The 27,923-nt window shown below is 39.9% G+C and overlaps 1 protein-coding gene across 11 annotated transcripts in view; it reads right to left on the minus strand.

Moving 5' to 3' along the window:
• Positions 1-27,923, minus strand: part of LOC310880489 (6-phosphofructo-2-kinase/fructose-2,6-bisphosphatase 4) — a 49,628-nt gene that overhangs the window by 5,799 nt on the left and 15,906 nt on the right. For 4 of the 11 annotated variants that reach the window (XM_083796359.1, XM_083796360.1, XM_083796356.1 and 1 more), the window contains 12 exons: positions 22,008-22,124; positions 18,913-19,009; positions 16,552-16,618; positions 15,210-15,284; positions 14,254-14,310; positions 13,814-13,935; positions 11,941-12,148; positions 11,235-11,381; positions 10,516-10,620; positions 8,704-8,833; positions 8,250-8,312; positions 5,088-5,152 (listed from right to left, as the gene is read on the minus strand). In XM_083796359.1, coding sequence (XP_083652485.1) covers positions 5,088-5,152; positions 8,250-8,312; positions 8,704-8,833; positions 10,516-10,620; positions 11,235-11,381; positions 11,941-12,148; positions 13,814-13,935; positions 14,254-14,310; positions 15,210-15,284; positions 16,552-16,618; positions 18,913-19,009; positions 22,008-22,124 — 1,253 coding nt within the window. Of the gene's footprint in view, positions 1-283; positions 1,841-5,087; positions 5,153-8,249; positions 8,313-8,703; positions 8,834-10,515; positions 10,621-11,234; positions 11,382-11,940; positions 12,149-13,813; positions 13,936-14,253; positions 14,311-15,209; positions 15,285-16,551; positions 16,619-18,912; positions 19,010-22,007; positions 22,125-22,935; positions 22,970-23,515; positions 23,603-27,923 lie in introns of those variants that run through there. The other 7 variants (XM_083796353.1, XM_083796358.1, XM_083796351.1 and 4 more) reach the window with 5 other exon arrangements.

Raw genomic sequence — 27,923 nt, forward strand, 5'->3', positions numbered from 1 at the left:
ATTGAACGTGTTTAGCTTAAAATTGCACAGTATTTCCTTAGTCACGAACCACAGAGGTGAAAGCACTCCAAGCCAGCTCTGAGTGGTTTGCCAGCACCTACGGAACGTGTCCCTGTGACCTCTCAGGGATGTCACCTCGACAGTCAGGTAGAAAGAAGCAACCGGGCTCCCTAATTAACTGTGCTAGCAGGTACAGCAGGCTCAGGTCTCCTCCTCCATGGCATATCCAAGAGGATGCAGCAATTAAACACAGAAAAGCGACAAAACCTCCCACATCATAATCACAACAAAGAGAATTCCCATTCCCCCAGGCCAAGCCCATGCTGCTTTAACTAAATATCAACTGGTACAGCAGGAGGCCCTCTGTCCAGGGGGCTCTTTAGTTATATTAGACATTCCTGAATGCTATAAACCTCAGAATACTGCGGTGTAATTTCAGAAGTGCAAATGCGTAACACTTTTTTCCAAAACCCTAGTTCTGGAAAAAACTACCGTATGAGAAACCTCCCCAGCAGATAAAAGCGTTCCACAACATGCCACTCTTGCTTACACTCAAGACACAAAGACCCCCCTCAGAAAACAGCTCAAGGACTCGGCGATTTACCGCCTTTCCCAGACTCAATGCTACATAAACAAAGCTGCTTCAATTGCACAATGCTTCAGACCATCTCGTTTTGCCCACCGTAACATTGCAGAGAAGGGAGCCAAGGCATGACACCACATCGCAAACGAGCTGCGGTCTCTCCAGCATGGGAGAAGTTTTGTTGTAATTCTGTTTAGGATGCATGCCCTGCTGTTTTGAGATCATGTGCCTGCTGGAGGGAGGAAAAACCTCCTGTTTCCATGCCTTTCAAGGCAAGTCACAACCTAGCGAGCAAATAATCTGCCTAATGCTGCTGCTGCTTTGTGAAACAGTCAACACTTCTTACTGCAGCCTAGGTAAAATTCATCGCTGTCAGAGCCAGCCAGTGGTTGCACCGAGGCACTCATCCACTCCTTGCATTTCAGCAGAACAAGTACCACCTATTTTTTCTGTCTTAGTTCCTCACTGAAAGGAAATTTAAAATCACTTCTGCCGGCAGGCAAGCTCTGAAGCCCAGTTAATGCAGAACAGCTGCTAAGGGAAGTCATTCCTATATTAAAAACACTTTTACACATTCCTGTACCTTCAATAACTGTTGCAGGCTTAAGTGAAAACTTGCTACCCTCTTCCAAACAGCATCATTGATTAGCACATCTAGAACACTAGTGCTACAGATCAGCAGGATTAAGGTTGTACAGTAACTATGGATTGTTATTTTACGCTACATAGCAGTCCAATCACTCCCAAGGGCACTGAAGTAGATAATAATGGTGCCTAGAAAACAAACTTCAGCTTTTTCGTATCTCATGCGTGATGTTGTGCTTCATAGTTTTCACAAACAAACACACTTCAGCTAACATCAAATGATTGCTGGCCATTACAATAGCTTTAAAAATGAATGCTGCAGGATCTTTACATTACAGCAATTTACAAAAACAGCTTTCCAGTGTCAGCCGATTAATGTTTGACAACCCATCCACAATAAATTAACCAGGGCGATGCAGTTTTATTGTGATTTGATAATTTTTTCAAGCCATGCACTGTACAAAGATTTACTTTGGGTTTTGAGTTGTTGGGTTTGTGGGCTTTTTGTTTGTTTTATTTCAAAGTGATTGGAATGATTTGCTTTTCAATTTATTTTGAAGTAGTAGGATGAAAACGGCACCCCAAGTTCGATAGTTGATCAGGACACAGGATTCACTGATGAGCAGGGACTGTTACAAGAGCTTCCTCAGGAGGTCTGGAAATGTCTACATTCTGTATAATAATAAAAATACAGAGGAGAATATTTATCATGCAGCAGTAAGACCAACAAAAACACCAATCACTTGTACCTTCACAGGTACACAGCTGCATTTATAGAAAAGCAGAGATTTTTATGTTTATTTTTAATGCCCCCGCCCCAGAATGCAGCAGACTGACAGCCGGCTGGTGCCCCAGAACCAGACAGCAGGAAAACGTATGTACAGTAATCACTGATCCCATGCTGATGCCACCAAAAGCTGAAGTCATTCACATTTAGGAGGGAGTCTTTTACGGGCCCAGGCAGGAATCCACTTAAACACATACTCCAGCATGTACACTTCTATCCAAATAAGCAAACTTGAAGTGCTTTGCTAAACTATGCCACGTGCTTCCTTCCCAAGCTTTAACTTTGATTGTGTGATAAGCAATGTATTATACCTGCCTCTTCCCAGACACCTTCATGGCTCAAGACTGATTGCACTGACTAGATCTCACCTCATTTTGCAGAGGTCGTATGGAGAGAGAGAAAAAAATAAGTAAGATGTTCAGTGCATCAAATTATTTAAAACAAAATCCCCCCCCCTCCAAAAAAAAAAAAAAAAACAGCACAGAAAAAAAACCACACTAGGAAGCACAGCTTTGACTCTGGCCACCCAGAACAAGTCTCAGGAATCAGGCCTGCCATGGTACCACCTCACATAAATCCAGAAGGCTGTTTAATTGCTATTCTCCGTTCTACCAAGAATGCAGATTATGAGAAACTGGGCTGAAGATCTTTCTAAGACCTTGATCTAAGATTTGGCCTACTTTAGACTAAAACACTGCCAATTCCGCTAACACATTCTTCAGGCTTCATGCTGACATGCTTGACACTGTGGTAAGCAAACTCAGCTTTCAATAATCCTCCCTCACTTCACACACACACACACACACACACACCCAAAAAAAAAGGAAAAATAGGATTTGGATTTGTTGCTATGAGCAATATCCCTTTCTGTCACTTACCACCTAAGACAGAAGCACAAAGTAGATGTTTTACCCCTGCACTTGCTTTCTGACCCGAAGAGAGGACCCAAGCAATAGCTCAAGTAGTTCCCCTGATTTATATTCAGTAAAAAGACTGGACTCCTTCATTTGAAAAGGTCAGGAACTTAAGCTGCTACAATGCTGACAAACGCACAGCTTCAATCCACTTGAGACAAATCATCCCCACAGAATGAGGTTTACACAGACTGTAAACAAGTACTCCAGTACTTTGCCTGCAGTGTGAAAATACGTCTTTTCAGCTGAAGCAGATAAGGAGCACGTTGTCCTGAAACACGGACTACAAATTACTTGTGGGGGCACGGAACAGTACAGTAAGCAATTCTTAATCAAATAGTTTCATTGTTTAACAATGTCGTTATCTGTGATGCTAAACTTAATTAAATGCTTTGACTTCAATAGAGTATTTGAAAATTTAATTTAACAGAAACAATTAACATTTGAGTAGGTTATGTAAATGAAAGCTTTTGAAACTCTCAGAGCCCTCTGAGCAGTGTTTAAATGCAGACAGAATCAACCTGGCCCTCCATCCAGCTATCCTAAAACGAACAACATATCATCACCTAAACTCCACTGCTTTGGGTAACTTTGTGGGGACAGGGAGAAGGGCATCTAGGGGATTTTGATTAAAAACATCACTTATTTCTTTTAAAATTCATTATGTCATTCTATTTCTGTTCTAAACAAACAGCTTTGTGCCTTTGTGTGCACTGCAGTGCCACTGTCCGTATGATCCTCTACGTGCACCTGAAATACAACTACACTGCCATGCCAGCATAACCACACTGTTTGCTAAACATGTTAAAAGCTTTCCCCCAAAATTAATGCCTTCAGTTAGAGAAGTCGTATTTTCAACAGCAATTCCCAAGAAACTTTAGCACATTGTAAAGTCAGCACCAGTATTTTATCAGACAAACTACAGGTGTTCAATTGATCCGCCTTATTTAACATAGATGATGTTAACACCTGCCCTAAGACATCTTTTTTTATGTTCACCACGCTTTTAGGCACTGTGAAATCAGAACGGATTTCATGAATCTAACAAACTGAACGAAGACGCAAAAGTGGTAAAGCACAAAGATAAAGAGGGAAAGAGAAAGAGCGAGAGGAAATAAGTAATATGACTATCGGATGGAAAATGAATGACCAGAAGTCCGTACTCTCAGAACTCATAATGCCTGCGTCGTTAAAACAAAAGTTCTCTGCAGACACTTCCAGCATTTCTGCACAACTACCAATGTGTACCCTCATGTAAGGTATTTTGTGTCTTGTGCCATACTGTACACACACATAAAGAACACATTTATCTTTATATTCTTTTTCACCATAAGCCATTGTTCTGAATAGCCCTTTTTTCTCACTTTATCAGACTGACTTTTAATTCACTAGTAGGCATGGCTCATAACCTCAGCAAGGACTCACTGCCATACCTAGCGGCATTAGCATGAGGACATGCAAGGGAACAGGAAATTTTTAATCATGACACACTTTACATAACTTTCATAATGCAGCAATGGAAGAGTTGGACTAGATGATCTTTAAAGGCCCCTTCCAATTGAACTTTTCTATTTTAAGAGCTTTGCATGAGCAGCAGAATCAACCCAAGCACATGACACAGGGAGAATATGAAGCTAGCGCAGCCTGCCATTCTACCTCCACTTCCAGTTTACACACACACTCAATTTCCTTTTCCCCAGTTCTGCTGTATCCTGAGACCTAGTGTTCCGCTCCAGCCTTGGCCTCCAGCTGCTGCAGTATTGGCAGCACCACCAGTACTGCTTTACCAAGTGTACAGTAATAATCACAGTGACGAAAAAACCTAACGACTTCATTACTGACTCTCTCCAAAATAAGTAACAACAGCATATTAAAAATAATTCATAACAGTACATGTTTTTTTGACTCCACTCTACTTATGCTGAATGACAAAGCCTGGAAGAACTACAGTTTTTAGATTGATATCGTGTCTTCAAATTCTCATTCATCTCCATACATATTTTTTTTTTAAAGATAAAACCCTACTTCTGTTAGAGCTCTAGGTAAATTTGCTCAATAAAAAGGATCCTCACCCCCACAACAGCAGTAAAGCTTGTAAAATGTAAATATGTAAAATTAAATATGTTCTGCAGAGTTACCAAATCATTTCTAACCACAAGGACAACGGAAAAGAGCTCGGTACATTACGTCAAGTTGTCTGATTTAAAAATATTCTTACCTCAGGTTTATCTCTGTGTGTGTTTACAGCTTCAACATTCAGGAATATAGATTCTACTTTACATCCTGTTGACAGAAAACATTTTTAGAATTTGACCGTTTTAAAAAATGAAGTTACAGTTAAGATGCAATCTAATTAATCTAATTTTCAGTTTGTAAAGGTTAAACATTGATTCATACCAGAATTTCCCAAACTGTGAACAGATAAATCTATTGAAATGAATCTATTTCGCCAGGATGAATACAGTTCTCAGTCTGACAATGCATCCCCTATTCTGACCTTAGCTTTATCATTATTTTCTTTGAAACACAAATTCCCACTTTTAAACATACAGAAACAAAAGCATCCAATCAGAAAATTCTTCTCTGTAATTTTGCATTGTTTTTTAACATCCTAGATTTACTAGAATTTCACTGTAGTAGAGAAAATAAATGCTGCCATTTTTTAGAACATGAAAATGATTACAGGGTACACCTCATGTTGCTAGCAACTCATGTTCCTCATGTGTGCAAAACAAGAGTCTTAATCCGCAGCTAAATTGGAATTTAAAGTTCTGGAGAGGATCTTCTCCTCTTCACCCCAAAATGGAAAACTTCAGAGAGTAAGAAAAATTAAATGCTCAGAAGACACAGCTATTGACTAGTACAAGCTGACCCACTTAGAGAATAATTACTCAATACACTGTGACCACACCATTTTAAGCAACATCAAATTGCCAAACACAGTCAGATCTCACATGAACATGATTTTTATAAAGCTACCCAATACAACATTAATAGTTAAATTCCCCTGACATGCCACACGTAAGTCCATCATCTACCACAAACGGCAGGTTAAGTTCTTAGGAAATAAGTGAACAGAAAACTGAATTCATAACATACTCCATAAGATTATTGCATGCCAGAAAAAGGTGACTTCAGCCTTTCCTTAGAAAGCCACTGCACTTCAATAGACTAATACAAAGTAATATGGCAAATATTTGCCTTTCCTTGGGGAAGCAGATTCTGAGGAACCCCATTTGTCACAAACACTGAGCAAACACCACAGGAAGGCAAACACTCAGAAATATCCAACAAAAAAAAGGGGGGGGGGGATGGGGGGGAAGCATGCTTCTCGCACTGGGAGAGTACCCTAGTCACCCTTCTGTTCATGGATCCCTGCAATCGAGCAAAAGAAAGCTCTGATCTCCCATGCTGGCCATTGCTGAGGCCTGGTTACACAGAGGCCTTGAAAAAAAAAATCCCTATGGTAAAGTTTAAATATAAAGCAGAGGCACATGAGTTACTGCACAGTTAACTGCTGATGTACATATTCCTAACTTATTTTTAGCTACTGACGTGCAAGTTCATAAGCACAGCAAGGTGCAGTTCCTCTCCCCTGTGTGTTCCCAACCAGACTGTCTGCTCCTCAGCCCCCCCATAAATACATTGCACTCGCTGGGCTGAGCAGTAAGGGTCTAACTGATCCTCATCCATCCCTCAGGCCGTAACAGAGTTCCCCTTCTAAAGATCAGACACTGCGGCTTCAAACGCCAGGAAGACCAAACCCCTGAGGGAGATGCTTCCCCAGAACAGGATTAGCTGGAAGGTGCGAAACACACCACGTTTGATCACACATCCTGCCTTGCTGGGCCCAAGTGAGGCATCAACTTGAAAGGATTTTGTAGAAGAATTAGTGCAGGAATATTTCACACAGTCCATGTATTTTAAGATGGTCAAATTCCAGGAAGTGGGTCAACTGAAACGTCCTAATCAGACATGTTTCAAACACTTTTAAAAAAGAAACATGGCACTTCTTTCACTGCAGTCAAAAAGGTCAAGGATAGTATTTCATACTACTTCTTTTCCTTCCTCATTTCGAGTGCGAGTAAACACTGAAAACATCCAGGCCCTCTTAAAGTTTATGAGCAAAGTCATGCAAGTTCCCACTAAAACAAAAAACAAACACACATACACAAACAAAAAAACAACTATACACACACACACACACACACAAAAGACCAAAGGACAACCTCTCTGTGGAAGCAGTCCACGACTACTGAGTCGACATATTCCAGCTTCCAAAAACTGACTGTATTTTAGAAAAGTATTAACTGTCCTACATCTTGATTTTCAAAACTCCAGCTTGTCATGCAAGGCTAGGAACACCAGATGTCACCAGAGCACAGAGTGTTACTACTTACTGTAGGAGCTAACTGCAATTAAAGGACAAAAATCTCTTCTGACATTTCCCAGTGTAACCACTAGTTACTGTGTCTCAACTTTATTTGAAACTAAACACAGAACAAAGTATGGTTGTAGACTGCTTCTTTCAGAGCAGATAATCAAAGACAACTTCGCATTTTCCATGAATAACTCAACTAGTTTTTGGTTGTGGGTTTTTTTGTTTGTTTGGTAATCTATTTCATGGGTACTTTGTCTGAAGTGTGATTAGGTATCAGAAAATACAATTAAGCCATCACTTAAAGAAAATTAACAGCAGGCACATGTTAAACTTAAAACAAAACTTACTTAGCAAGCAGCCTACAACCAGTAAGAAGTACATGTTGCAACCCATACCCTGCACTCTACAAGCTAGCAACAGATCTCAGCTAAGGCCCCCAAGCTAAGCACTAATAATAGCTGCCGACAAGCATATGCCAGCAACAACAAACGAGAAAAGCTCATGTGGCAATGTGAAGGTCCACAAACAAATACTTCAGGAAAATAGAACAAAACTATTTAAAGGGTAAGGGGAACACTTCATAATATGTTAAACCTACATTAATTTAGATTTGCTTGTTTTCTAAAGCACAATACCCTCAAACACATCAACAGAAACTGAGATCTTACTGTACTAGAGCTCAGTGGCACAAGTTTGCCAGACAAGTTAGTGAAATAGCCTACGAGCTAAATATCCAAGACAATTCTCCATTAGCAGTTTCAACCACTGGTACTTCCAGACCCTCGCTAATAAAAACGTATTTTTTGGCATAACACAAAGAAAATAAAAAACAAAAGTGAGTTGATTCTAACATAGCTGCACAGGCAGACATGCAAAGTCAGACCCGTTTGATTCTCTTTTACAGCAAAACATATGTTTTAATTGAAATACTTCACAAACTTTACCAATGGCACGGACATTAGTAACACTATATCTAGTCTTTTTGGAAACACTGCTTACCATAAGCCACTGGGGTTAGCTTTAAGACAGTATGTAGCGGGCACTTCAGGTAAGGCAGTTGCTCTGAGAAATGAAACATCAAATTATATATAAAAAACACAGATTACAAAAGCATTAACTCTATCATTATGTTACAGGCCAATCACTTAAGTTTCTTTTTATCTGGCAGCGTATCTATTTTACTCCCTAACATACAACAGAAATGCTATTAAGACAGAGTAGAAAAACAAACATCACAGCATTTCAGGTGAGAAGCAGCTCAATAAAATCACCTACCAAGCTACATGAGCACATCAAATATGAAAAATTATAGTTGTATACTTGCCTAGCACAAACAATTCCCTCTACCATCATGGCATGGTTGAATTCACTGTTTGGAACCTTAATCAGTAAATTTTCAAACTAACTTAATAGAGCAAAATAGACCATTTGTAACTTATCGAGGAAGACTTACCTGCGGGCTTGTCAAGAAAATATGCAAGCAAACAGCGCATGACAGCTTGGTGACATATGACAAGCACATTTTCCTGCCTTTCAAGTTCCATAATTACTGGCTCCAGCCTCTGAACAAGATCTTCATAGGACTGGGGATGGAGAAGCAGGGGAAGAAAAAAACATAGCACATTAAAAAGAGAACTCTTAACAGGTATATGTATATACATTGGATCTTAATTTCACATTAGCCACTTTCTAAATGTTATATTAGGACGCTGGCAACTATTGCAGTAATAGTTTTCCTGAAATTAAAAACCACCATTTAGATCTTCCATATATCAAAGAGTACGCATATAACTAAAAATAACAAACATCTCCTTCATGGAAAAGCTTTATTAAATTAGTCACTATACTCAGGAATTTCAAAAAAAATCCCTAGAATTTAATTCAGAACATCTGCAGATGTACAGGTTAAGTCTTGCACAATATTTTAAATACCTCATCTTCAAAAGCATCTCTCTTCCAAGCACAAATCTGGGAAGCCCAGCCTACAGCCATCACACAAACAGTTCACAAAGCACAAAGCCTAACTTGTTCAGGCTGCTCTTTGAAAACAAACCATGGGCTAGATGAACTGGTATGGCAATGGCAGCCACCATCTCTTCAAGTCACAAAGCAGGAGGCAGGATCTCTCTCACACCACGTTGCGAATAGCACACGCACACCAAATCTGCTGCTGTAGGTCAACACCAAGGTTTCTATACGTGTGCACTCAAGTTAATCTTCACATGCACAGCAAACAATATTTCCAGGATGCGTCACGCATTACATGCAGGGAGCACAACACGTCGCCAGGGCCCAGCAGAGCAGGAAACGATGGCAGCAGGCGGCCTTCCCCTCGTCCCAGGCAGGCATGGGGCCTGCTGATCCAGCCCTCGTCATGGGAACCACCGGTACTGGCAGCATGGAAGCTGCTTGTGACAACCACCAAGATCAACCAGACAGTCTGAGGCAACGCAGTGCTTCAAGATGTTTGTCACCATCCCAGAGGAGACTTCAGTTCAAAAAAAAGAAACACTTCTTCCAATGGATTAGGAGAACTTTGCAGCTTAATGACTGGCTCATTAGTAAGACAGGGGTCGCACCTGCAAGCACATGCTCACATGCTGCTCTCATCACCCTGATTACTCTTGACCGCTAGGGAAAGAAGATCTCACAGCTCTGGTTCCTCATTACCAAGCGTGCAACAGAAACAACAGAACAGCTGCTCCAATTACTCCCCTGCCCCACTGCCCTGAATCCTAAGCCTTTAGCACCCACACCCAGGCCATGTGGCATCTGGTAATTGCTCCACTGGAATGGCTTTGCTTTAGAAAAGCTGCCAGCAAGTTACTTTCCCAGAGGCAAGGAGTTTATTAAAGTGAAAGACCAATATGGCTATGGATTTCCATAGCTTTTCAGCCTTAACTGCTTGTAAAATAACTATTGTCTACAACGACAATGAATAGAAAAAGGTAATCTTGATAGTTTGCACGTGCAATATGCTGAAACCTTGCAATCAGTTTTCCTGCAGTATCACTGCAGGACCAGCATAGAAACGATGCTCGCAAGACCAAATACCTCAACTGTTTTTTTAAATCTGAATTTTCTTTTCAAACCCTGAATCAGACAAATGGTCTCAAGCGCTGTCCTTACAAGTCCCTGTGTGCCTTCTCCTGGAGACAGAGACAACCTTTTAATTAACTTTAAAACATTTTTCTTTCCTAAAGCCAGCATGCCTGCACTCAAGAAGACAAGGAATTCAGTCACCTTGGGAGAAAAAATAGCATACCTCTCCTTTAGGGTATCTGTATCTGTATTTGTCTTGGTCTCTCAGTGCAAACTCAAGTGGGTAATTTTCCTGTATTTCTTCATACGTCATTTCTTCACACACTCCCTAGAGGTAATACAAATAATCAAAATATGCATGTTTCCAACAGTGCAAAAAGCAAATATCACTCTGATAGTAAAATCATATGTAAATGTCATTTGACAATTGCTTTCACTTAATCTGGCACTTACAACATCTTTATGTGTGACAAATGCAACACTTGGCTGGACCCAGACTGTTACAATGAATTTCTAAATCACTCTATGAGTAAAGCTACATATATTGGCAAGCAAGGTCACTAGGTGAGCAAGGTTTACATGGTACCTATTGCAGCTCCTTTATATCTTAGAGGTGCAGTTGGAAAGTGCCAACCACCAGTTTGGGGTTTTTTGTTTGTTTGTTTTGTTTTTCTTTCCAATCCCCACCTACCAAAAATTTCTTAGCACTGTTTCTTCTACTAGGGAATGTTTTTACCAGGAAAGGCAAAACAAAATTAAATTAATTATTACATGTTAATAAAATATTTAACCTGGTAAACAGGAATTAGTTTTTCTAGCCTCTTAGAACCACTGCTTAAATTAATTTCTATCCCATAAAAGGCACGTCATTATAAAGTGACACATTTCCTTCATCCCTAGCAAACAAAGAAACATTTAAACATTCACAAAAGATGGACTTACTGCATCTATCTCATTCAAAACCTTCCACTGTTCATAAGGCACTCCCAAAGCTTCAGCAGTCTGAATTGTCCTTTTCATCTGACTGGTCCAAACTTTCAGATCCTTGATATTTTGCTCATTAATAAACTGTGCCAAGCTCTTGGCAAACTGAAATAAAAACCATGAGACACTGGATGAGGGCTCAGAAACAGGACACAACGTTCAGTTTGGGATCTGCGGGCTCTAGCCTCTGTAAGCTCATAACAACTTTTCTACATGATCTGTCAAGTTTTTGCTGAAAAAAAATACATGTTCTGTTAAGCCAAGAGGAACAGGGGAGGGAAGGAAAGGAGTACAAGGAAGACACAAGTGTTCTGCCATTCCCATCTTTATTCTCCAGGAATTTTCCCTTCATCTTTAACTTGTGAACTTTCCCTATTAATCAAACAAGTTAGGATTTTACAAAAATATAATTAAATTTATAGCCTCCTTGACAACTGCTTTCTGATCTAGGATAAACATGAATTTAAATCAATGACAGAAAAAAGAGCTGATACCAAATCACAGCACAAAGCGTGTCCATCCACATACACATCCAATAAAATCTTTAACTTGTTAAGAGGAAAAGGGTGTAGAGGCAGAAAGTTGTAATTACACAGCACAGGCTGTACACACATGCAGAGATACAATCTAAACCCAGAGGCACGCTTTTTCTGGAGGTACTTACTTCTTTACCCCTGACAGACAGTCCAGGATCTCCTCCTATTCTCCCTTTCAGATTGAGTTCACTTTCTCCATGTCGACAGAGGTAGATTGACCGAGGAGTCACATGGATATTCATGAGGTAGTAGACAATCCGGCTCTGGATGTGATCCATCACTCTGTTCACAAGGTAACTCCTTCCAACATCCATAATTTTAATATAAGAAAGATCCCTTTCATAAGCAAACAACAACAATGAAAAATGAAGATTCCATATAGTTTCTATTACCACTTATCACAATCTTCCCACACCCTCTCTCACTATAAAACACAGAGAAAACAAGCCAAAGCAACAAATAAACCCTCAATTACCCATGGAATATGTAGTAGTCCTAAGGGATAATCCTCAAATGGTGACAGGAACATCGCAGTACCCTGGAAGTACAAGATTAATTCTATTCCTCTTCCACGTGTGAGCTCCTCACAAAACTTCCTTTTTTGTTCCCTTCACTTGCAGTCTGTCTCTCAAATCTAGATCCTGTTCTTGGGAAAACAGCCCTCTACTGACAGGAAGATTCAGTGTAGGCACTCAACAGCAGCAGCTTCAAAAAGATTTCCAGCTGTTTTATGATACTGAATATTTTTCTCCAGATTACAAACACTTTTTCCCACAGCAACTATTTGCCTGACTGCACCCAGGTTCACAAAGCCATGGTCTCTGGGAACCCTTCCAGAAAACCTGCAGCATCAGATGGACTAGGGACTAGCCTGGAGCAGGACATTTACTCAACCACTCTAACAACCATTTATTAACAGTACTGCAATTTACCCCACTACTTTCTCTCAGCCTCAGAAAGGTTATAATTTCAATTTTCTTTCCTTATCCTTTCTCATCTAAGCTACAATTTCAGAGTAGCATCTAATTTAAAGGACAAAAGTCAAATAAGCTGAAAATAACCACCACTGTTTTCTAGAGATGCATTTGAGACGTTACACTATAATAACACAAGAATATTTGTAATAAAACCAAATGGAGGTGATGAGAAACAAGCATCATCATCTCATCTTTGACTGTATTCTTTGGAGTTAATCATTACTGTTCCACACAGGCACAACAGTTAGGTCCATCACAGATATTTCATGCATGAACTGATCTAAACGAACCAGCTTCACATTGCTTACACTCAATTACATTAAAATGTAGCTCAGCCTTCCTATAGCACTGGTCCTTAAACAAACCAGGAGCCCCTGGTATGACCGCAGCTCGAAATGAAATCCTGGACTGTACCAACAAAAACGGGGTTCATCCTCACATGATTCATCCCTACCTTACTTTCAAATGTTGAAAATTAATGAAAAACAATTGAATGCTTTGGCAGGAGGGCAGATAATCTAGATGTGAAACTTTCTCACAACTCTGCATGTACAGCATTATTTGCAAGGGTAAATGAATACATTTAGAAATCACATTCAAGAACAATGTGTTCCAAATTCGTCCTAGCCATGTCAACAAATTAAGTTATGCTTACAAATCACTCAGGCCCCTGCTACACATTAAAAATAAATTTAAAAAAAAAAGCAACAACCGACCAGTACATCTCATCTGGAATCATTTAGAAATGGTGGTTCTATCCCAGAAAAATCATACCATTCTCCAAGTGGGAAAATCAGAAAGAATATTGTCCCAGAATAAACTCATAAGCCAATTTTCCCTCAAGCAAGCAAGCTTCCAGGCTACGCCTCCAGAGTCAACTGTCTCTCATTTACCAGTGGAAAAAGATGTCCGGACATGAAAACCATGACTAGAAAGCCCCCATCCCTAATATGGGATCCTCCAACCTCTAATGAAACATCTTAATATAACCCAGTTGTGATCACAGTGTTACTGAATCTCTTACTTGTCAAGAGTTTCATCTAACGTCTCATAAGAGTTCTTGTAGCATTCTATTCTTTTCATGAAATCTTCGGTTGCTTCATCGTTACTACAATCGACATAATCTGGACTACCCAGCTTCACTTGCTGTTTAAAACAAAAACAGGAGAGTAATACATGAGTTTACTTCCCTTTTTAGTGGAAGTTTAAGTAAATGAGGGCAAGGGCAGAACACAACACAAAAAATTATTTGTTAATTAGAATGTATGTAGAGCAAGAAGATTTGTTATTCACAGAATTTAACTTCTGGGATAAACGCAGATAGGAAAATAAATGAAAAGTATCACACTAAAGGGAGCTAACAGTTTTTGCTACTGGAAGTTCTTATGAATGTACCTGTAAACATACTGAGCTACTTTAAACTTCTTGACTTAGAGCAGTTAAAGCAAACTTTCCTGTACTCACCACAATGTTTGCAGCAATGACCTCTGGATCTACGCATACTGACTCAACAAAAAATGTCTTCAGCCCGAACAGGAAGTCACATGTACAGAAAGAAGGAAGAAAGAAGATGAATTGGATGGAGACCAACATGGACAAGCAGCAGGCTGACCACTTCTATGCCCTTTTCTAACAGCGCCTTCCTTGGACTTTCCTCCATTGACTCAGAAGGTCTGCTTCTCCAGACCCTCTCAGCAGCAATGGATGGCTTACAGTTCCCTGAAGCATCGTGCTTTACACCCTTTGCCCCAGTAATGCTTGTAAGTGGAAACATTTTGGAGTGAGAACAATTTAGGATGGAAGAGGGAGAAATAAATGGAGAGGACATAAGTTCAGCCATACAAACGGTAACTAACACTTCTGAAATAATAAAGTAGGAACCTTTCAGTTAATGGAGTAGCCTCACTCAAGAGGTTTCTGTTTGGCTGTCTCAAAGGTTTGTGGAGATGCAAGGTTAGAGCAAGTGGAAGATTACTGGCAAACAGCTAAATGCAAAACAATCCTGGATGGAAGGCAGAAAGACACAGGAAGTCTTTGGTTTGCACAGAATTAACGCAGATTTCCCTACATGTTTCTGCAGGAAAAACCTGGCCAACGCTAAGAACCACAGTTTAAATAGCTCTTGCTAATAGTATGCTAAGAATTACACGTCCAGGACAATGCAAGTGAAGCCCTACCATAAAAGAGATTAGCTCCGAAGAGTACAAACATTAAAAGACAAGAAAAATTAACATGGGGCAACTTTTCATCACAAACAATGCTTGAGGACACAAAACACCACACTGACTGTACACCTAGCAATGATGTGCCTAATGCTAGTGCACGTCTAAACTCAGATTACAGACAGGGCGAGGGGGCAAAACTACCATCACCATGCTTGTCCAGGCATTAACTAAGAACGCTTCTGCTTTTTGACTCACCTTATACCCATTTTCTTCTCCAAATTTGTAAATAGTTTCTCTACGTTCTCGAGTTGTATTTGTAGCATCAAAGACCTAAAAATAATTATAGAGAAAGAGCAAAGGAAGAATTAGAAAAGCATCATAGCCTGTGAAAAATGGTCAGTGACAACAAAAACAAGGGTTCAAAATCCCTCAACGGGAAGGAATGCAACAAAAATAATTCCCCTTCCCTTCATTCTGCAACCTTTTATTAAGTCAAGACACTGTTATTCCCAGAAAAAAAAAAAAAAGACATAATTATGAAAATAAATTTATTTTATCTGACTCAAGGCCATGCTCTTCTTACATATCTCAGTCTGACCACAGATGATCACAGATGGAGGCTACATTACATTTCTATAGCAGCTTCTTTTGGTGATACACAGAAAGACATCTTTGAATTTTCATAGTCCCTTGTCAGAGATTAATGCTGTGGCTCTTAAAAGGTGCCTCAGTTCAACAGCCTAATGGCTTGAAAACAAGCCGAAGAACGCATAAAAAAAGATGCTGAAATCAATGCTACTGAAAATGCAAGTGTAAAACTATGCAGAAGACCTGCAAGACTAGCAAATCCTGTCTGTGAATTATAAGGAAAAATGCAGAGGCTTTTCTGAGAAAATATGTTTAGCTTTGAACACACCAGCATTTTACCAAAGTATAAAGTTTACCTCATACGCACAGCAGAACTTGTAATTGTAGCTAATGGTTTTCCCCGTTCATTAAAACACCAGAGTTGTGTCAGTATAGTCTTTAAAAAAGCAATGTTATATATTTCAGGTGAACGTACAACATACACAACAGTGTAGTTTGTTGAACACCTTATATTTTGCATCCCGTTAAATACTCAGATATACCATAATTTAAACTGAGTTTTTTGTGCTCTCTTCAGAGATTTCTTCAGTGTCAATAACACAACTGCCTAGCAATACTGAGGATGCTTTTTGTTCAATAAGTCATTGCCATCCACTCGAAACACTAAACTATCAAATAAAAACACAAGTGCAAAAAAACCCAAAAAACAGATGTACAGATGTGTTTAACAGAACATCATATAGAGTGGAGAAGGTAGACAATTTTCTTAGTGTCATTCTATCCCCTGTTAACCCCTCAAATCAAAGGTGATTGCCCAGTGTAATCCTCAACCTAAACTTAAGTGCTCCTTTCACTGCAGCAACACGGCAGATCTAATTTACAATTACAAGAGAAGAAAATCTGATATACTGAAGAAATACTGGAATAACTCAGATTGCATATTACCCATCAGAGAGACACTGTTTTGTAGAGAAAGATCTCAAGACTTTGTCTTCATCAAGAAACTTACAGCCACGTGCCCGTTTTCTTCACTGAGGTACTGTCGGACGTCATTCAGCGCTGCTAAGGCACACTGTCTTAAAAATGAAAAAGAAGACAATTCAAATGCTGGTAAAAGCCATCTTATCAACACACTTACGCCTTGAGATCAAAGTGCCCTGGAAATATAATATCATCTCCCTCAAAAACACATATTGCCAATCAGTCTCTCCGTGAGAAAACCGACAAAGGTGAACTAAGCCATAGTAAGGAAATACGGTGATGGCTATCTGCCTAAAAGACCAGTCCCATGCTCCTCTGGGCAACCAATACAACTAGACATCAACACAGAATAGCCATCATCTATTCACAGATAGTTGCTTCCTAGTTTGATTCTCAAAGAGAAAAGAAAAAAGTTAGCTTCAGCCTTTCATCTTGTTTCAACATTCACTTCAACTTGAGGCCACAACAGACCTTACAAGCATTTTTCAGTAATCTGCTTCTCTTGTTAACTATTGTGTAAAAATTGCTTATGGCAAAAAATCCGCTAAAACAGAGAGTAAAACAAAGTTAGTGTCAAGTATTAGAGAGAGACATGAAAATAATACCCCATTGTAATCACCAACCCAATGTAATTTGTACTGGAGACTGCTGAAGACACAAACACCAAAAAAATCCAACCCCAACACTTCATACTTGTGTTAAATCTGGACAGGAATAAATTCATTATCAACTTTCCTATTTGCCCAGCATTGGTGTTATCTCCAAAGTCCATTATGATTTGTAACACATAAATAATACTGTGGGCAAAATTAACATTGTGTATGATTTGCTCATTAATAGAGCAAAGTCCCATTTATTTCAAAGAACTACAATCTGTTTGAAGGGCCAACAGAAGAATCTGCCCATTTCAACAGCCTTTCTGTGCATTACTACTCTGTTCTAACTTCCAGACTGAAACGCACCACTCTCTCTTTATGTACATTCTGCATGCAGAACTTTATTTTAAAAAGAAAACATTTCAATCCTGACAGTATTTCCATATTAGTGTGGTTAACAGATGTCAGGAACTGAGATTCATCAGTCAAATCTTCACTAAATAAATATAAACTCATTGCTAACTAGGCAAATTAGCTCACACAGCCCATTTCATGTGCTATTCCCCACCATTTAGTCTAATAGGTGACATGGAGCCACACAAAAGGTTTCGTTCTACCACTAAGCAAAAGGCAGATGCTAGCAAGGCTAATGCACCACTCATCTACAAAGGTTCAGAAGCTTTTATGCAGGTTATAGCAGTCCTTAATTGCTGCTGAAGTGGAAAGGAAGGGAGAAGAGAAAGAGGACAAGCAGAAGGGGAGCCACAAAACAAAGTCCAGACAGCAGGGAAGTCCAGGTATTTTTGATGCTTGACCTGAAACAACTAAAAACAAAATACACTGTATTTTAAGCAGCCTAAACATATGACATTTACATTCCTCTAGAAATTCTTTTCCTTATCGCTTCATGGTGTACTAACTGTTCTCCTGAGCATACAAAAATGAAGAAAATCAAAAGATCATCCTAGTGAATCTTCCATAAGAAAGGCAGCTCCCCCTTGCTCTGATCTTTTCTTCATCTGTCCTTTCTTCCAAAGGTACTTTCTCTACACTGAAGAGCAGATTCTTTCCAGGAAAGAGGGGAGCCTCAAGTGCTTCTTCTGGGCACAAATGCTTATTACCCCAAGCTCACCTTCCTTTGTACAATATTAGCAAAGTATTGCAGCTGCTCAGGTACTGCACTAGTTGAGTGCATGAAGCACCTGTGTGGAGGCCAAAAAGAAACTCAGGGAGAGAATGCTAGTGCGTCACTCCTGCTCATTTGACTGGATAATGACAAATACATTCAAAGTACTGCAGGTGAAAAATCCCAGTACGCAATCCTGAAAGAAAAGCTGTGTGGTTTTTCTTTTCCTTTATGATCCACACAACCGTTCCGAAACGGCATGATAGGAATTAGATAGTGGAAAGGTCAAGCCTAGTAACTGGTACCTGACAAAGAGGTAAAAAAATAATAATTTTCTCCTTTGTTTTGTGAGAAAATTTCCTGGAATATCCATATCAACAACAGCTTACCAAAAGGTCAAAAGGAATCAAGTTTGAGTATTTACCTTCTCCACATTTTGATGCTTCAACTGAAGCAGTTAAGAAAAAAATACCCTAGATTTTAAGGAGCCTAAATAAATCACTTTTCCATCCCTTCTAGATTTCTTTCCCTGTCATTTCATATTGCGGTCTCTTAAGGGTCTTCTGAAGCATACAAAAATGAAACTTAAAGCAGTATTCAAAAGCAAATTACAGAGTACCATTATAATACAATTAGCATTGCATAGCCAAACACATTCAAAACTTACTTCCTGATTTTCAAGCCTTCCTCATTGTCAGGCAAGAAGAATTCAAAAGATTTATATTTCTTCACCAAATCTCGACGATACTGACCGACATTAAATTCTGCCAAGAAGAAAACAGTATTAGTGGGAACTAACAGTATTCACATAAAAAGGATAAACGTTACGACAGCTTTGAAACCAAACTACCTGAGAGGATAAAATAATTCAGTGTGCTTTTTTTTCTCCTTTTAAATACAAAGACAACAATAAATCATAGAAATGGCAAAAGCATATTTGAGCTGTAGGCAGCTTCTGTGGAGTCACTTGACCATATGGCTATGCCTTTCTCTGCCAGTTTGCCTGAACAATAAAAATCTCTTTTCCTGTTTTGCGGGGGTGGCTGGAAGTCCATTTCAGTAGTCTACAATGAACAACTAATAATCTAGCTTTTCCTTCTGCACATATGTGCAATATTCTGACAGCACTTCCCAAACCTTTCAGCTCTTATTTAAGCAAGGAAGGGCTCTAAACGGGACTAGCCAATCTTGCTTTTGATAAAAGACACTCAAGTTGTGGAAACAATTTTTCTCTCTTTTTTTTTTTTTTTTTTTTTTAAGGACCTTGCTCCTTAAAATAGTTCTGCTCCTTAAGGATCAGTATATACCATTTCACAACCCCTGTTCCTTTTGCTAAAACAAAAAATAATATTTTAAATGCTTAAATTGGGGGAAATGTCACTACAAGTACTGAACACAATCTTACTATCATCTGTTAACGGTGGTCAAAGAAAAGCTATTCCTTATCTGGGCAAAGGTCTACCTGTGTCTACGTTTCACACTGTATCAGAGAGGGGATTAGGGCAAGGCAGCTCTGTTTTGCCACACAGCAGGCAATGACATTGTACCTTAATTAACTTCACTCAACAGCTCTTAAAGTAGGTCTCTGAAATGCAATTAATGTTTAACTTGTTTTCTGACCTATAGGTTTTCTCTGCTGAACTGCAAAGCATTTTTGTTTAATGTTAGATCACACAAGTACTCTGAGAAGCTGCCAAGGTATCAGTACTTGCCCAACTTCATTTCTAGGGAAAGAAATAACAGACATCATTACTGAAATGAACTTAAGAATTAAAAAAAAGACACAGGATTAAAAAGTTCAATCTTAAGTTTTCCTGACAGAAGCATATAGACTGCTGTTTGGATGAGGGCAAGGAGAGGATAAAGAATAATCATTATTTGTCCCCTCCTCAAAGTTGAGTTTTGTTTCAATTCTACAATGTTGATCTATTAGGTGGATTATAGTACAAACCAGGTTATTTTGTGACAGGTTTAATGAGCACTGGCCATACTGGCTACAGGAAAAGGTGGTTCCTTGTAAGAAAGAAAAGAAAAAAAGAAAAAGAAAGAAAGAAAGAAAGAAGAAAATGCAAGAAGTTCAGATGACCCATGTTGTCAAGCCATGGCCCTTTAAGTAAACAAAAATGAAGAATTTCATATCAAGTAATAGCTACTGCAAGAGCGTCATGCACAACAAAGGAAAAAGTGCTATCTGGTGACATAATTGTCCGTCCTTATTATTAGCACCTACCTCTGTGGAGTTTTACAATGCTAACTGCTATCACAAGTACCACACAGCTAAAACCATTCAAAAAGCTTCCGAAAGTTCAGTATCTAAAATCCACACTGAAATACAATTCTATTCAGGCATCTAATTGACCTCATTTCCTTCAAAAAGCCCAGACAAAAGTCCTTTGTGTTTTTAAGCATTTAAAATTCTTAATGACAAAGGATTTTGGAAAGAACAAAAGAGAAAACAGAACTGATGGCTTACATAATTTAAATAACATCAACCCTGGGCTATTTACCTCCAGGGTCTGTTCTTGAACTCTGCAGCTTGCTTAATGCATGTTGCATGAAAAGACAGCATTTATCTTTTCTCTGGTTTACATAAACTAATAACTTTAACCATCTGTCTCAGAGGATAAGAACTGTATTAAGTACACACTAATTTTAATGCATTAAGAGCCAGAGGATAACAGATGTTAGTAACACTTGATAGTTATCATATCACTCATCGATTCAGTCCCAAACAACAGGAAGCATGAGGCCGTGTGCAATCCAGTCCATCAGTGAGGTATTTTAAATTGATCTCCGTATCAGTAACATTGCATCACTGATGACCACAATTATTGGACTGTGGTTTTCTAAGAAAACCCTGTCACACTTTCTAACAAAGGCAAACCATAACCAGCAACCTAGGATGGAAGCCCATATACTAACTTTATGTTCCGTATTTTTGTAAAGTAAGGCAGCAGTGTTGTAACTATTTGTTAAGCAGCACAGACACAAATATTTTCTGATGTGCTGCTTCCTATAACTGAAACAGTCCACTGCTACTTATTTTACTTTACTCAGGATACATTCAACCAGCCACTGAGTCAGATGTGGACAATATTTTATTTGTTGCCTGGTACTACATTTCTGCTTTTCAAAGTTCACATAGTAGAATGCTCAACACGAACACATAGCCATGGTGTAACCAGCCTAAGCCATTGCTTCCCACTCAAAACACACATATAAAGTCCTTAGGAGAATGAGAACAAGTGACTGGTTCAGTTCCTTGCACTCTTAATGTTCAGACAAAGACAGATCTGTAACCTATTCCACAAATACAGTTAAACAACGTGTTGTTACACAGAGAATTACACACTGCACAAAGTTCACAGAGAAAAGAAGACGAAGAAGCCAGAACTTTAACCCAGAAGTGCTGACTGCTCATCAGCTTGTAAACAAGCTTCCTTTTCAGCCCCATACAGAGAAGGGGGGAGCAGCTGAAGAACCGAAGTGTTAAGGGAAAAGGGCACTGTTGATTTAGGCGTCTGTCATAATATGGAGGTAAATGAACAGCCGCTAAAACTTGATCAATAAACATCTAAACAGAGCACAGAATGTGTATTACTTTAAAATATAAAATAAAAATAAAAATAAAAATAATAAAAATAAAAATAAAGCAGACATTCTAAGTAGTCAAACTGGGCAACAAAATTACTGGGAATTAGGGTTATAAAACACCTAACCTCACCCCTGCACTTCTGATGCAAACAAAAGTCAGTCCATCACCTTTTGTAGGCACTCCAATCCAATTTAAATATCGTGTCAGCTTCTTCGAGATGTAGGTTTTTCCTCTTGCTGGCAGACCCACCATGACAATCAGAGTAGGGCAGTTGGTCATACATACTGAAACAGAAAAACAAGACAGTTATTTACCAATAACATTCCCACAAAGCAAAAGCTTATACTGCAGCAGCAAATTACAATCCGTGTGCTCGCAGAGGAAGTGACTGTTCAAGCAGCTCATGCACAGTGTCTCCCTGTTTCAGGGGTTTCTTAAGCAGGACAGTGGACCTAACTGGGATTCGTAGGCTGTGTGGAATTTCAGAAAGGAAAACCAGTAGCAGTACAATGCTGGACACACAAGTTGTATATGGGTAGAAGATGAGAATCAACTGTCTTTTCAGCTATGGTTTAAGACATACAAAAACAACAGCAAAAAGGACACTGATGTCTTATGCCCCTATGCACCTCAGTTCAGTGCTTGCATTGAAAGGAAACTGCAAGGTGTACACAATTTCTAAGATAATTTTTAAATCCCTAGGACGACACCTCAACGCTGCTCAACCTTTTCTTGGTTTGGAGAAAAGCGAGGATGACATATGCAGCTTAATACATTGTGGTGTGACAAGGTGCTCAGTATTTATGATTTCTCCTTCAAATATTATTAACAAAAAATCTCTCTTGAAACAGCACAATTTAACTGCTCTTGGTTGGTTAGTAGAAGACATAAAGCACGAGTATTCTAGGCTATGAAGCACAATAATTGGATGTACAGATATACACAATCACTCTTAAATCAAAGAGATAGTTTTTAATTTAAAAAAAATCACTGTACAAAGTTGGAGGAATTTGTGTCTATACTCTGAACACCTTGAGGCATTCCTTTCAAATGACAAGGGTTTTGCATGTTTTAATGGTACAAAACTATGGATACCTTGTACGAATCTATCACCGCTACAAGGAACTGCCTAAAAAGAAAGAAGATATTAAAGTGGCTCACAGATCGCCCACATTCTGTATTTCAAAGGGACTTTACTTGCATACCACAATCCAGATGTGCACCGATTTCCTCAGTCTCTCCATTGAGGAGTCAATTCCCTCCAAGAGACTAAACCTCAGTGTCTCACCGTAATGTGTAACTAAGCTCTGCTGCACTGCGATTGCCTGAGATTCCCAACGCTTGGACTCACCCAAAGTCCTATCCCACTACGTTACACGTGTAAGTCTTGCACAGCAAGTCCATCAAAAGAGAACGAACAAATTAGCTAAGACAGATGCACTTTCTTAAACAAACACTGGAAGAAAAGAACACCACTTCTCACAGCAGAGCAGGCAAAAGCTGTACTTAACCTCAAACCCGTGAAAGAGAGGCTACTCTCCATGCAATGAACGTGACAGGGGACTGAATGCAAACCAAAGCAGATCCATCCACACACATGCAGGTCTCCAGAAGAACAGTGATAAAAGCCCTAAAAGTTAACTTTGCTGTGCCCAAGTCTATGAACAAGGATTACATTTTCTTGTCCATCTTCCTCTCCGTCCCACATTTGTGCCAGGGAACTCTGACTCCAGGAGGAAGGCAGGCTCTGGGGAAACGAAGTCTAGGAGGTGCAAAGAGGACAGTGCTTACTGAGCTTAACAGCTTTGCTTCTGGTTTTACAGGCACAAAAAAAAATAATAAAATTAAAAAAAAAAGTGTGGTGAGAGAAAAACAGAGCCCCTAAAAGTTTTAAGGGAAGTCGTTGATCTTTGAAGCCAGTGTAAAAGGTCCTTCATCTGAAATATCCTGCTTGAGTTTTAAACTATCTTCCAGAGTAATACTGCAGTGAAATAACAGTTGGGAAAACGATGACAAAAATCAAGATCTGCACAGAAAGTCTATGCACACTGCCTCAGGTCCACTTGCTCTCCAATGAACCTGTGTAAGCCACACTGGATTCCCAACCAGGCTGAGCAGAATTTACCAACTGACAATATACCCAGCCCACCTCAACTCTTTTCCTGTAGCGGGCCACACAGATCTACCCATCTCATGGAACATCTGTCTTTTAGTAATGTAACGATGGGCGAGTGCATGACTGTTTGGAGCCCCACACCGCTCCGACATGGCTGCCCCACCAATGAGGCCTGTGAGAACCCCGCGCCCCTCCGACATGGCTGCCCCACCGACGAGGCCTACAGCCTCGCGTGAAGCTCACGTCCCGTCGCTGGCACCACTCTGTACTTGGCCACCTCAGCGAGCAGCAACCAGATCTACAGCAGCATGCGAGGAGGACGCTTTCTCCCACTTATTGCCCAAGCCTGGCACCTCGTGTATTTTCACACAGATTTCCTCACAGAATGTACGAAACCCAACAAAATTGCCTGTATCCGAGGCCTATGCGTACAGATTAGCACACAAATCCCATCTGCTGCTCTAATCCCTCTGCACGGCTGTTCGGCGTGCGACCACAGGGCAGAACCCAAGGGACTTACCGGCTGGTCCCGATCTAACAAGTGGCATTCCTGTTCTGACAATGTGCCAAGCTGCCCGAGTGTCCCCTTCTGGCACACAAAGCAACTGTTTTTATTCCTTCTCTACCTCACTGTAGCATTATAAACACAGGTAAGACTCAGCACAACAAACACTGGTTTTTGTTTTCTTCCTTATCATCACGTATAGTTCAAAGGGCTGAATTTTGCTCATTAGCTCGGTAAAAAAGTCAAGTCTAAAGCAAAACGGTAAGTTCTAAAGATGTACCAAACACTCAAAAGTTAAAGTTAATTCAAGCATCCTCCATGTTATCTGATTGCAACTTTCTCAATAATGTTGCAAACACTTATTACTGCAAGTGGGAAAGAACATCCATTCAAATAACATTTAAAATGTCAATGTCTCAAAACTCACACATTCCTTTAAAGAAATGTACGCAATTTTGACATGAGGATGTGAACTGATGAAAAACAAACAAAAAAACCACAACCACACAAGTAGCATATAACTAACTCCCAAAATAAAAAAGCCTCTATGGTTCAACATCTTTCCCAATGGCTCAATGCTCAACTTCCCTTTACACAGCACCCCTCCATCATTCGCTTCACCTAAAAAAAGCTTGCAGCACAAAAGCAAAAGGAGCATATAATTGCAAGCTGCAGAAACAAGGCACAATCTACTCTCAAGAAACCAAACTCATTTTTTAACACCGCTTCAGGTAGACAAACCCTGAGGGTTTCTGACAGCGCCGACCTGGGATGTGCCATCAACGTTAACTAAATTTGCTAGAGGAACATACACATTCAGAACAGCAAAACAAAACTTAGAGGGCTGTATGTTATCACTTAAGAAAGATGTTCTACTGCTTTATTCATTTTTTTTCTTTAAAATAGACGTTTGCAATACATGCACATAAGTTTGCAAGCTTACAAACAGCAGCATCCAAAGGAAATGTATGTTGTGTCCCCTCAGTCAAAAAAAAGCACACACACACATAGAATCATGGAACATCCCGAGTTGGAAGGGACCCATAAGGATCATCATCTAGTCCAACTCCTGGCTCCACACAGGTCTACCCAAAAATTTAGACCAGATCACTAAGAGCACAGTCCAAATGCTTCTTAAACTGTGACAAGCTCAGTGCTGTGACTACGTCCCTGGGGAGCCTGTTCCAGCGCGCGACCACCCTCTCAGTAAACAACGTTGTGAAGAACACACAACACCAATCAGTGAAGGGAAATGGCCAAGTGACAAAGCACATTAAAATCAAATATCAAAATTTAAGCAAAGTCATTACCTCAGCTAAAAAAAAATAAAAATATATACTGAACAACACAGAAGGCTACATCTCAGTGTAAAATTATGACTGCCTATCCTTCTAATGTTATACACTGAACAGTCAAGGAAAAAATAAACTACATACTCGTTTCTTGCCTCTTAAGACTCTGTTGCGAAATAATGCAAGATACTGAAGAAGGTTTTAAATATGAGCTGGGACATTGTATGTCCTAGATCAGCTGCACAGAATTTCAATAGCCCTCCAAGCTTGCATCATCACGTGAAAACAGAGTTGATTATTTTCAAGTTCATCTACTACCTACCATATCATCAACTATCCCTTTTCATCTAAAAGGAGACTTTTTTCCCCCATATTTGTTAATATTTATGGTGAGGTAGTTTTTTTGTATTAGGCTGCTCTAGTTAGCCATGTGAAGTTTATTGAAGGATTCCTGCTGTTCCAATGGCCTTCAATGCAAGGCCTGCTCCTGTACTATTTAGAGGCTCATACACAAATATCTTTAACTATATGCCAACACAACCACTCTTCCGAATCACACTAGGCTTACATGTTTTCCCATATCATCTATCCAATTTAACTAATTCTTTTTCTTTTCCTGTTGATCAATACCAACAGTTTGTCAACCTTCTTTGCATGTTGCAGGGAAAAGTCCCCCATTCGGTGCTCTTCCTCCCTCTCCTATACCTGAAGAAGTCCATCCTCTTCTATTTCTCTCATCTCTTTTTTCCAAGCCACTGGTTTCGAACAGCACTTTGGTACGAGGGATACTTGTCCTCTGGCGGCCAGCCTTGTGCCACCATCTGCTCACAGCAGCTCTGCCACCCACTTGCTCTGGGCTAACATTTGCTTCCTACAGCTTTGACACCATCAGTGATCGCCCTATTGTACATCCCGACCTCATTCACTTTCTCCATCTTCAGTTCCTAGGGCTGGGACTACTGATACGTAAAAGCAGCGTCAGCTCACAGGGCAGAGTTCTCTAGAGCAAAGATGACCTCATTTTGATACTCCTCTTTTCTTTTTGGACCTGAAGTACATCCACGCTGCTGTAGGAACAGCAAATAAAACTCATTAGAACGACCAAATTCCAGCTCTGGGAAAACAAAGCTGTTAACTGCAGTTGGGGGGGAATAATCTTTAACCATAGGAAGCTCAACGTTTATCTGCCACTCTGTAAACATCCTCTGCTAGTCTCTCAAAACAGCTTTCGCTGTAGCATACTTTGCTATTTATTTTTAATTCCTGTGCTTGAAGCCCATTCATTGAGCTTGTACAAGTCCAACAGCCAATGCCAAGAGTAGCTCCAGTGCAACCCATTTAGAGACAAAACCTTTCACAAAAGACCACAGAAGATGAGTGGAAGCTATCAATAGAAATGAACATCTCTCTACTGCCCACGTCTTACTTTGGTAGGTCCTTTAGAATAGTTATCTCTATTTTCCTCATCTCAGCAGCCGTAAAAGCGCAGTCTGCTGGGTAGGGTACATGCAGTCAGAACTCCTTGATCTTCCTCAAAGAGCTCGTGATGCACAGACTAAAAGAACCAGTGCTTCAAAGACCTGCAACAGCTACAACCCAGACATACCTAACCAGGTTTCTTCTTCCTCAGATAATTTCAGCTGTTAAAACTTTTTAGAAAAACACAGAAAAAACACTTAGAGTAGGTAGGTCCCTTTGAACGCAGATCTGCTATGTCCTCCACTGGAAGCATGCACAATTCTGCTCAGCCACCTTCTAGAACAATAAAGACTAACAGGTGGTGCAGATCAATGTAATCAGCAGTACAATGACCAAAAAGACACTTTAAGAGTTCATTTTGCTCAGCCAAGAAACAGAGAAGATGTCAGAGAAACTAGCTTCACTGCACCCACCAGGAAGCTGAGGACCAGAGATCTATTCCAGACTTGAGCTCACCGTTTCTGAGCAACGATCCTTAACCTGGGTACCTGCAACAGCAGAGAACTGGAACTGGTCAACCCAGCAGTGCCAAGGCATCGCCCCGTCAGGGCAGTGCTGAGTCCCACAGCTCGGCCACAGGGCCCGCAGGTCACGCTGCTCATCAGAGCATGAGGCGACACGTCCTACACAGACATGGAAGATAAAGAACACGGACGAGGCCCCTGCAAGGGAAAAACTACAGCGTGTTCTC

Source organism: Anser anser, assembly GCF_964211835.1.
Source record: "Anser anser genome assembly, chromosome: 12".
Classification (NCBI taxonomy): Eukaryota; Metazoa; Chordata; class Aves; order Anseriformes; family Anatidae; genus Anser; species Anser anser.